This window comes from Chionomys nivalis, chromosome 7 (genome assembly GCF_950005125.1).
Source record: "Chionomys nivalis chromosome 7, mChiNiv1.1, whole genome shotgun sequence".
NCBI lineage: Eukaryota > Metazoa > Chordata > Mammalia > Rodentia > Cricetidae > Chionomys > Chionomys nivalis.
This window is the reverse complement of record NC_080092.1, coordinates 47,458,086-47,470,219: the sequence shown is the minus strand read 5'-3', so window position 1 is coordinate 47,470,219 and position 12,134 is coordinate 47,458,086. Positions and strand designations below refer to the sequence as shown.

Here is a 12,134-nt window from a genome sequence, read left to right as displayed (position 1 = left end):
TAAATCTCCCCTAGATTAGTTACCATGTCTAAAGTTGTGCAAACAGTTATACTGTTTATGGAATAATGACAAGGTATGTTTGATTTTTGATGCATGGTTCGCTGGACCTGGGATATGGGAACTGCTGACTTGGAAGGCTGTGGATGTGTGCATGGGCATGCACACACACATATATACACCCATACACACGTTACAGGTGCTCATCACCGTAGCCCGTGTGACCTACAAGGGGCATCTTAGGTCAGAGTCTTACGGTTTTCCACTTTAGTTCCTGTGGCTAACTGGGTCAGTCTGTGAGTTTTTCAACCTCAGTTCTTAGAAAGGTGTCTTTATCTTTTTAAGCTGGTGACACAAGTCACAGAGAACTGGCTAGCCTCTGGAGAGAAGTGTCCTGAGGTCACTCCTCAACCCTGGCCTAGCTGACTTAAGCAAGCAAACTGGAGCGTGATGAGAGGCAGCAGGTGATTGGTGACTGTCATCTAGTGTCCATTACAGGACAGAATCCCTTGATATATATAAAAAAAACTTTAATTTGAGAATTTCAAACAATGTATTTGATCATATTTACCCCTAACTCCTTATTCAGAACTCTCATCTCCATACACCCTCAATCCATATCTTTTTTTTTCAATAATCACCTCAGGGGTAGAAGCTGACTCCCTTAGTCTTTTGCAAGCAACCACAGCTGTTATTGAGTTTAAAAGTACAACAGTCCTATCATGTCCTGACATTGCTTTGCTCAGGTCCTCACCAGCTTCTGGCTATTACAGTCTTCCTGCCCCCTCTCCTACAATGGTCCCGATCCCTGAAGTGATACAGATGTTCCATGTGTGACTACCCCACAGTCACTTATCCTCAGCACTTTGACTGGTTTTGAGTTTCTGTGCTAACCCTCATCTCCTGTACAGAGCAACTTCTCCGCTGAGGCCAAAGAGCTACACTAATCTATAAGTAGAGAACTATGGATTTAGAAGGCAGTTTGATACTATGTCCGTTTAGCAAATTAATAAAGGTAGAAGCCTAATACCCACTGAGCTTGTGAGGTTATTGGCCAGATTTACCATACCAGGCATGTATTTCCATGGAGTCCCTCCTTAACCCCATATTTTCTACCATGGGAACAGGTCAAGACCCTTCTGGAAGAAATACTGGATCGGGTGACCGATGAGTTTAACATCCCGGAGCTCATGGCCAAGGTGGAAGAACGCACCCCCTACATTGTAGTTGCCTTCCAGGAGTGTGAACGCATGAACATCCTCACCAGAGAGATCCGGCGCTCACTAAGAGAGCTGCACCTCGGTTTACAGGTGAGCAGGAGAAACATTGCCAGAGGACATGGCTGTAACCCACAGGGACAGAGTGACAGACACCAGAGGGCCTGGGAGCTGAAGGGCCACTGTTGTGAAACTATCTAAATGCTTGAAAGGTGTCACTCCACAGAAGCCGGAGTCTAGGCCTGGGGACATCTGAAAGAATCAGTATAGTGCTCGGTCGCTATTCAGTGGGTCTTCTACGAGTGGCATCTTTAGTAATAAAGAGTTATAATCTCTGGCGGGCAGAACAGCTCAATTCAAGAGCTTGCCCAGCATACACAAGGCCCTGAGTTTGACCCCCAGTGTCTTAGAAGTATGTCTATTATCCAGGAACTGGCCTTGTAGCTTACAGAGAACACTCAGCTAGGCCCCCAAAAGCCAAGTCTGGATTCTGCTGGTGCTTTTGGGGTTACAAAATCACGGTCGTGTGTGTAAAAAAAAAAAACAACTGAATTTTCTACATGTAGACACCTAAAGAAAGTACCAAGTAGCACAAAATCTACGACTATTCTAATTTTTCTTCTTTTAATCTCCAACCCCCACAATATGTGGACAGAGGGAAATAATATAGAAGATGAAATGGGAATGCCTGGGCTATAGGGGACAGGCAGTGTTTGATGGCTTTAAAGTTCTGTGCCAGCATATAATCAGATAAACGCAAAATTCCACAGCAATCTCAAATGTAAAGAAGGCCCTTGCCTGTCACATTTTGCATCTCCAGTCCTGGGGAAGTAGGTATACAGTGGCAATTATCTTGAATAGGTTTGCTGCAGTCATAACTTATTGACACCATGCAATTTGGAGCAGGCTATTTACCCATTCGACTTCCAATTTGTTCACTCATTTTTCTTCTAAGAACCTTCACTGTGGCTCTGTGTAGTCAATCATGAAGAATGACTGTGCAGAGACAGAGAAGCAGTAAGGAGTTTCGCTCCTTTCAGGCTAGTTCCCACAATGTTGATTGATGGGCTCTGTGGGGAAGGATACAGATAGGCTGAAGAGGAGCCTTCCCTGCCAGGTCAGCCTGATGGAAGGTGGAGTTTGTAAACAGGCTAAAGGAGGAAGCAGGTAAAGACCCTGAGATCAGGGAAGGCTGCGGAGAAGGCGGCACAGAAAGACCTTTGAGGAAAGGTAGATAGGGACAGTTGGGGACAAAAGGACAGGGCTGCTAAGGATCAGAGCAGAAGACCCAGAGTCTTCTAGAGTTCACCTAGACAAAGAACAGTGTAAGGAAGGTGATACAATGACCTAGAAGTAGTGAGCAGCCTGTATGACCTGGAGGGTAGTATCCAATCAGAATCCTCTCAAGGAAACAGTTTCGTGAGGGCAGTCCCCAGTAGCCTGGTCATCAGACTCCCAACACATTCTCCCATCTCCGTCCACCGGTCCTACTGTTCTCCCTGATGACTTCACGGGGAAGCCCTATAAGCAGTGCCAGATGACCCTGGGAGTGAGTGCAGCTTCTGAAGCACAGCATGAAAGAGGAAAAGCGGAGGATGTACCCCATGGCAAAAGGAGGCAGAGTTCAGAGCAGGGAAAGCAACAGCTACAACAGGAGGCTGGCCAGGACATAGAGCACACCAGCACCTGCTAGATGGAACAGTGGGGAAGTCGGCTTCCAAGCTTGGGAAGGAGGGTGTTAGGTAACCTGCTGACCTTCCCCTTTGCATCTCTTCAGCAGTCATGTCCCCACTCAAGGCTGCTGCTGGTTCAGTGTAGGAAAAAGTGGCCATCTCCAGTCCCCTAGCACACAAGACAAGCCAAATGACATCCTGAACCGGGCATCACAGTTACAAATGCCTGACCCTTTGAGTCATTAGCCAAACACTCTTAGCCTTTGTGCTAAAAATGGACTGGCTATAAAAACCACATGCCCAGAGAGTCCTAGCTGAGCTGCCAGATACAGCCCTGTAAGCCTGGAGCGTCTCAAAGCACACAGAATGTGGGTAGAGATGAAATCTGGGGGAAAGCCAGCCGGCCACAGACACGTTCCAGAGAGAGGATTTCTCTCGGGAACTCACCACTGTCAGACATCTGGCTCTTGGCCTCCCTAGGTGTTCTCATTCTCATTAGCCAGATGCACAAAAGCCTCATCTACAAGATTCTTAAATGGTGCTTCATTTTTCCCACTCTTTGTAATTTTCAACAAAACACATACGATAGATTATTTAGAAAATTCTCTTCTTACAGGGGAAAACATGAGAATCCAAGTTTTTAGATTTGTCCAATACAGTAGATACTTATGTAAATGACACATCAGATTTCAAAGAAAGAAGACCAAAAACTACAAAATGTCAATTAATAATTTACATTGATTGTATATCCAAACATTTGGTATATTGCATTAAAGGAACATTAGAGAAATTAAACTTACCTGTTTCATGCTTTGAAATGCAGCTGCCAGAAAACCTCAGAACCCCCACGGGTCTCATTTCATTTGGCTAGCCTGACATCTGGGCATGTCTGGAATGTCTCATTATTCAAATGATGGATGGCCTTGGTTTTTTCCACTAGGCTTTAGTTTTTCTAAATTTGTGAAATGTTCAAATGCAAAGGCTGGCTCTGGGTCTTGACTCCTGCAGAATATGTTGACTTTCAGATCAAATGTAAGGGGCGTCATGTTCTGGTCCTTTGAACCCATTCAGCAGCTACCCAGGGCTGATACCTTTAGCTATCTTGTTCTCTACCAGAGACTAAAATGAGTTAGCCACTGTGGAAGATGTGGGACTCTTATTCTACTTCCTGGTGATTTGTATTAATGAAATCTAGTAATGAAATCTAGTGGCCAGGAGTAATGATGTACGTGTGTGTGTCTATATGTCACATATATATATGGTATACATATGTGTATGTGTGTATATGTATGCATGTATGTATGCCAGCAATCCCTGCTCTTGGGAGGTGAAATTACAAATTCCAGACCAGCATTAACTATGTAGTGAAACTGTTTTCCACCACTACGGGTTGGAGTAGTTCAGTGGTGTAGTGCTTACCTAGAATGTATGAAGACACCAGATTCAAGCCCCAGCATGGGGTCAGAGAAAGCTAGTTACAAAAAGCACTTTCCTGAGAATGGTCTAACCCTGACCCTCAGCATAGGGTATGTCATGAAGCCCTCAAGGGAGTGTTATCCCCAGCCTGTCCTCTGTGGGCTGAATGCTGCTGTTACCATGTGACCACAGCCTTCCAAAGGGAAGTTTCTGGTGTCTATGCCCTCTTTCTTGGCTTTGGACTAACCGCAGCCTATGAATCTAGCTTCTAACACATTGTGACTCAAAGGTCTATCGGAAAAATAAGGTTTCCATTCTATTGCACTAAAGGAAGGTTACGAAGGCACTTATGTATAGGGATGAATCAAGCGGGTAAGGTCACAGACAAGCAGCCTTCATACCTGGGAAAGGTGCTACATGGACTGAAGTGTGTCACTGGGCCCTGAAACACAAGGCTGCTAAATAGATGGAAGAGCCAGATTTGTAAATTTTCTTTTTGCTGACCCACCCTGTGAGCAGGCAGGCTTAGATATTAACAGTGCTGCTCAGATCCAGGCCAGGAAGTTAGGAAACCATTTTCTTCATTTATGATTTTTAAGAAGAGCTGGACTAAGGGCTGCTGCAGGCTCATCCTTTCAGAGCACATGCCGCTCTGTAGAGGACCCCAGTTTGGGTCTCAGCGCCTCTGGCAGGCTAAAACTACCGCACCAGAGAAGCCAACACCTTTTGGCCCCTTCAGAGACTGCATGCAGTAGTACAAACTTAGATACATTTGCACACAAAATTAAAATGAAGAATATTTTTAAAGTGGGGGGCTGGTGCCCAGAGTTTGGCCATAGACTTTACCTATCCCCCTATGTCCATCTGGCAAAATCTTAGGACAGGCTGGCATGAAGATCGCCAGTGCTATATTCCCCTAAGCCTCAGAAGGCAATGCAGGTACACTCAGTGAATCCAGGAAGGACACTTTTGCCTCCAGCTACTTAAAAGACCAACCCTTTCTGCTTCTACTCAAGGTAATGAAAATGCCTGCATTCAGAAACCAAACTACAAGGCGGCTCTGCTCGGTGGTTCTTGCTTCTGCAGTAAAGTGGGGAAGCCTAGGAGGCAGTACATTCTTTCGGTTTCTCTTGCCTGTGCATTCGGTTATAGTATCATTGTAAATGATATTATAAGCGGATGTGAGAAAAATGTTAAGGAACTAAGTTACATATTTTATGTTTATTGGCTGTCAAAGGAAGTTTAGATTTCCAAAGGTTCTAAATTAAGTATTGCATTTTAAAAAAATTAGACCTTAGTTTTAAGTGCATAGCAATTACAGATTCACATCCGGCCAGCCCCGCCACACAAAATACTCCTAGCACCCCCAAAAGTTTACATACATTACAACTGACGAATGCAGTGACACACCAGAGTCCACAGTTTGCTTGGGGATCTCTCGTAGTGTTGCCCTTCCTATGGGTTTGGACAAATACATCTAAACACATAGCCACAATCATGGGTACATGGTGCATAGTTTTGCCGCTGTTCACATCTGTGTTGGGGAGGTTTGTTTGTGTGGGTGGAGGGGAGCATACACACACATGCATATGGAGACCACAGGTCAACCATGAATGATGTTCTTCCTCGGGAGCCATCCACCCTATCTGGGTCACTCATTGACCTGGAGCTTACCAATTAGACAGGGCTAGATGGCCAGTGAGTTCTCCATCTCCCCAGCACCGGGACTAAAAGGCTCCTACCACCATGCCTGTTTTGTTTTGTTTTTACAAGGAATCTGGAGGATAGATCTCAGGTCCTCATGCTTGCCTGGCAAACATTTTTGCCAACTAAGTTAAGCTATTTCCTAGACCATGCCACTTATTTTAATAGTAAACACATCATGTCTTATAACAAAACTCAGTCTTGGTTTCAGGCTTCACTGAATCCTCGTAAAAGTATTGTTGATAACCAGAAACAAATGACTTCTCTTCACAAGCAAAGGTCAGGTCCTGTCTCAAGTCTCGAAGGATGGACAGATGAACTTGTCTCACTGACACGGTCCTCAAAGTAGAACCAGGGCATTTTCATCATACTTCACCACCACCAACAGTCTGTGCCCTAAAGACCTATGAATCCTGTGGGGTTGCAGCATGGAACAAATCCAAGACTCCCCATGTATCCCCAGTCAATAACTTCCATAGATAAACTCAAACTTGATAAGACCCAGAACAGTTTTGTGGAGTAGCAAACTTAGCCCTATCATTTCCCAGGCAGGGTGGTGGACACCTGCAATTCCAGCACTTGGGAGGCAGAAGGAATGTGAGTTGGAGACCAGTCATGGTTATGAAATCTTTTATACAAACGTGGGTGATCATTTCTCATTATTTTTTTCTTGATAGCTCTGTGGTACTTCGTTTTTGGTGGGGTTTTTTTTGTAATAATCTATTTTGTAAATATCCTTTTAACCACATTGGCAAGCAAATGGTAACATTATAGGCACATTAAGTTTTTTGTTGTTGTTGTTTTGGTTTGTCGAGACAGGGCTTCTCTTTGTAGCCCTGGCTTTCCTGGAACTCACTCTAAAGACAAGGCTGGCCTCAAACTCAGATCTGCCTGCCTCTGCATCCTGAGTGCTGAAATTAAAGACATGTGCCACCAATACCAGCTTGAACTTTTTTTTAAGCTGTAACACATAAGGTTTGTAACATGCCCTGGAAAAGGTGCATACATTCTACATTTTCCATCAATGGGAAACGTAGCCTTCCCATCTATGGGGAGTACTCTGAGAACCCAACTTAATACCCAGTCTCATTATCCTCTGCATCTCCGCTGTGCTCTGCTCCTGTCTTTCCCTGGCCCCTTTACTCATGTTCATGCTGAGTTCACAAATGCTCTTGGAATCTAGGAGAGCCAGCTTAAATTCACCCTTCCCCTTTCACAAATGAGGACTTCCCAGTGAAGATCAGTGTCCTGCTCTGCCCCTTTCACTGCCACCTGACTTCTTTATCCTCACTTGGAATGCAACAAGTAAAACCAAATGAAAGGCCTGAGTGTTGAAGCCTCTATGTTGTTAGGGACATCCACGCCTGCCAGGACACAATGTAGCTACTGGCACATAAAATGCAGCCAACAGGACTGAGCCTGTAAAAAGTTTGCTAAATTTGCCAGACCTATTGTGGGAGCCGTCAGCACCTAGGTGCAGTAATTCCATTAGGAATGTAGCTCACGCACCTGTACTGCCCCAGCAAGGTACTGTAGCAGCAGCTTTTTCTTTTAGCATTGCCACTGTGAGGTGGCAGCAGTGGGTACTAGGCATGTTCTAAAGCAACAGCCCTGATAAGACAAATCTTGCAAAAGCAAATACAAGCCAGGCCCACACCAGCAGCCTCTACAGCTGGAGTCAGCTCCTACTATGAGTCAAAGGACGCAGAGGTCAGTGCTTCCTGAGATGTCTGCCCCCTTACTTTGTCCTACTTTTGGTCTTTAGGGGGAGCTGACCATGACCAGCGAGATGGAAAACTTACAGAATGCCCTGTACCTAGATGTGGTCCCAGAACCCTGGGCCAGGCGAGCTTACCCTTCCACGGCAGGTCTGGCAGCCTGGTTTCTGGATCTGCTTAACAGAATCAAAGAGCTGGAGGCCTGGACAGGTGACTTCTCGATGCCCTCAACTGTGTGGTTGACAGGCTTCTTCAACCCCCAGTCTTTCCTGACTGCCATTATGCAGTCCATGGCCCGCAAGAATGAATGGCCACTAGACCAGATGGCCCTGCAATGCGATGTGACGAAGAAGAACAGAGAGGAGATCCGGAGCCCTCCTCGGGAAGGGGCCTACATCTATGGCCTCTTCATGGAAGGTGCCTGCTGGGACACACAGGTATGTACCGTCTGGGGACAAGTCAAAGGAACCTTGGGGCAAGCTGGGTGACATGCACAATGACTCCCCAGTGCAGTGCTTTGAAATCTTTTGACCAAGGTGCACTTTCTCCCGAGACCATTTTTACCCAGCCAAGAATGGTGCAAGAGCATGGGCTCTGATTGGAGGAGAGTGCACTTTAAACGAGGCCTGTGCAACCACCGGTGCATCTAACGCGAGACCACCATTTACTAACCATGTGGCTGTGGACCCCACTCACCAAACTGCTGAGTGGAAGAACAGCTGTTGTGAAAATCAAACAGGTTACCGTGTAAGAGAATTGGACTGCGTCTGGCACACGGACAGCTGATGATGCCACAGTACTGATGAAAACTGGCAATGGGGCACTGCATTTCTGGAGTGACGAACCCAATCTGAAACTAGAATGCTGTTATTACTCTCCAGGAACACTGACCCATATGCTTTAAAAGGGCTGGCGTTATGGTATGTTGAAAACAAATAGTCTGCGCTTGCCCTGCTCCTCCTCAGCACGTACATTCTGCCCTGAGGACCAATGAGAGCCTCACAGTTCCCTAGTTCTGTCACACACCGTGCCTCCCATCAGGCCTCAGAAAGCTAGAAAGACAAATCCTTTCGGTACACTTCATGAAAACCAGATTATTCTGTCCATAACAAAAGAAGGTCAGAGTCACATGGGCACAGGGGTCAGCGTTCCCAATAGACACCGTGAAGCATTCAGCACCACGTGTGGGCCAGCAGTTGGGAAAGCAGCAGGTTAAATAGTTAAATACCTTCTGAACTCTATAAAAATCTAGTCTTCAGTGTGCTTGTTGCAAGTCCAGATTTATTTGATTAGGGACTCTTTCATTCCCGAGAAAGTTTCTTAGAATCAGTGGAAACTTTATAGCCAACTAGACAGTGGTCCTAGATAATCCTATCAAGGCATCTCAGAAGACAGACAGTCCCAGCTGAAAAGTTACAAACTGGTGAACACTCTTCCTGTCCCCAGTTAAAGAAACAATGTGCCTCCTTGCAAAAAGTTGAAATGCTCTACAGGTGAAATGACCACACTATGAAACTCCAAAGAGGTAGCACAACTGGTTCCAGCTCTAACTAACCTCAAAACTGAAAGCATTTGCTGGCAGAAACTGTGCTGCCTTCCCCACTAGCTCTATCTAGCTCCTAGCATGACATCTGTCAAATACTTGTTCTTTATATTCTAAGGTAAGGAATGTATGAAAAAGTATAAAAGAAAGGGAACCTACCTGGAGATGGATCAGTCTATACTTTAAGAGTTTTACAACAGCAGCTGACTTAAAGCCAGTTGTGGTATCACGTGCTTATATCTCAGTACTCGGGAAGCTAAGGCAGGAAGCTCGTGAGTTTGGGTACAGCTCTGGCTACACAGCAACACCTCCCTCTCAAAAGAAAAAAAAAACATTGATTTATGCTGAACAAATAGAAATTTTTAGAGTATGAGATAGTTTGCACTATGGGTTAATGGGAGACTGAAGGGCGGGATGTCTGTCTCTCGCAGAAGCAAGGCTAGCTGGCTGGTCGCTGGCACTGAGTGGCTCTATTTGCATTCTTGTTCTCAGGCTGGGATCATTACAGAGGCGAAGCTGAAGGACCTGACACCCCCCATGCCTGTGATGTTCCTCAAGGCCATTCCAGCAGATAAACAAGATTGCCGAAGTGCCTACGCTTGTCCTGTGTATAAGACTTGTCAGCGGGGACCCACCTTCGTGTGGACTTTCCACCTGAAGACTAAAGAAAACCCATCCAAGTGGGTTCTAGCTGGGGTTGCCTTGCTTCTCCAGATTTAGCATCTCGACGAGTCCTTGGGAGAGCGAAGGAGGGTGGCTGGAGGCTCCCTTACAGAAAAGTGGGAGGGAGGTAACAGCAGATTTTTAGCAATAAATCATAGGCACCAACCTTCTACAGAATTTCTCTGGGGGATTCAGGGTGCCTGAAGTGAAGCTGAGATGGAGAGTCGGCCCAGGAATAATGGGAGAACTCTGTATTGGTGAATTTTTTCTAATAAAATGATTTATTCTTCGACTCCTCTAAGAATTACTGAGTCATAAATAATGGTGAAGAGACCAAGAGAATCAAGCCAGGAATGAACTCTGATCCTGTTACACAGAGCAGTCTTGGACTCGGTGCTCTCAAGAGCCTCAAGCGCATAGGCAGTGCCCATCAGTCAGAATTTCCATCATTACTGTTTGAGAAGCATTAGTATTTCTCTGTAGGGAGTCAGAGAATAAGTACTCAAAGCTTTGCAAACCAGGCTTGGCTAGAAACCCTCTATGTGGCCACTGTAGCCCAAAGCAGCCGAGACAACAGGTAAACAAGTGGGTGTGGCTTTGTTCCAGTAAGACTCACAAATGCCTCTGCTCTAGCAGCTGTTACATGGTACCTGGCAGTGACCTGTGATTCAGTTATACATCTACGAAATGTTTTTACTTACTGTCTGATGAGGACACAACTATGAACATGGAAGTAGATCCTGCCAGCGCCACTCTGAACACTACTTATGGGAGACCCAAGGAGAAACTTCTCCCATAAAGCTACTCACCTGAAACTTTCCAGATTTCCCACTGTAGAGATACCCACTAGAAACCAAAGGCTTTCCACACAGCTCCGAGAGGTGACTTTGGTAAGCAAGGTCAGGGTGCGCAGGTAGGCTCTTCCTTCACACCCTTGCAGCAGGTTACTTCTGATAGTGGTTCACCAACTAGAGCAGACACCAGAAGTTCCTGGAGGACTTGTTAAAGCAAAGATAAGAGTCCCACCCTGCACAATTCTAACTAGACTTGAAAAGGTTTAAGAAAGAAATGGAAGAGGGGGAGCTTCTCTATGAATGGGGGAAGAAGATAAACCCCTAAGATGAAGGGAAGTAGATAAAACAAAATAAGGATGTCTGAAACCGTCACAAGGAATCATACTATTATCAAAGACACCTATTAATACACATATAAATATGCATTTATAGTTTTGATAAACTTTTCTCATCTGAACTAAGTCTTTGCCTCCAAGAATCAAAGACTAAGAGAAATCCCAAATCTTTTGAGCTGTTGGCAAGGGCTATCCAAAAGACTCCCAAACAGCCTATTGCTGTTGCTGTTGCTCTTGGTTACCCCCAGAGGTGGAAGGTTAAGTTCGTATTGTTGAAGACACCATGCACTTCAGAAACAGGGCACAAAGACCCCTGAGCTGTAACTGACATAAACACCCCATTCCTGAGAACTAACTTTCATGGTACCATAAGGCACCATGCAAGCTTCCAAAGAGGCAACCAACAGTCCTACTTGGCTACAACGCCTGTGAAACACATCAACAACTGGCACAATAACCCTATGGGTGTAGTAGTGGCAATGCATACCTTGGCAGTAACCAACAGCCCTCTAACTGAACTTAGATTTGCTCAATCAGAGAGACTAGATAACTACTAACTCAGTGCTAGTGAAGTCATGGTCACTGAAGGAGAATCTACAACCAATAACTTACTAAACCAGAATAATCCTTAATAACAATCTATATAATTGTCCTTATACTCACAGAGAAGCATAGTCTTCACCCCTCAAGGAAACTTCTTTGCAACTGTCCATGACCACTACAGAAAACCAAAGGCTAAGTACTGAATTGTGCAGCCCAGTCCCAATGGATGTATCTATAAAACACTCCCACACCTGAGGCTCAGGGAACATTGCATAGAGTGAAAAAATTAAGAGCCAGATAAGGGAGTTGCTGTGAGACCGTGTCTTCTAGGAATGCCAGAAACTATACCTATAAAGTCTCACCAACAACTGCCCAAATGCAAGCTAAACAAGGATACCAAAAACCATGCCAAACTGGAAGGGGAGGAGTCCACAACACTTCAACCTTAAAGAATTACAGGTAACTGAGTAACTACAGGACACATGGGCAGTTGAGACATATATGTTAATAAAGTCCTAGGTAGTATTAAAA

The 12,134-nt window shown here is 45.2% G+C and overlaps 1 protein-coding gene across 5 annotated transcripts in view; it reads left to right on the top strand.

The window, feature by feature from the left end:
* The window catches only part of Dnah9 (dynein axonemal heavy chain 9), a 341,979-nt gene extending 331,756 nt beyond the window's left edge, over nucleotides 1-10,223 (top strand). For all 5 annotated transcript variants that reach the window (XM_057773503.1, XM_057773502.1, XM_057773504.1 and 2 more), the window contains 3 exons: nucleotides 1,125-1,307; nucleotides 7,773-8,162; nucleotides 9,761-10,223. In XM_057773503.1, coding sequence (XP_057629486.1) covers nucleotides 1,125-1,307; nucleotides 7,773-8,162; nucleotides 9,761-9,988 — 801 coding nt within the window. In that variant the 3' untranslated portion in view covers nucleotides 9,989-10,223. The remainder of the gene's footprint in view (nucleotides 1-1,124; nucleotides 1,308-7,772; nucleotides 8,163-9,760) is intronic.
* Nucleotides 10,224-12,134: the final 1,911 nt, after the last annotated feature.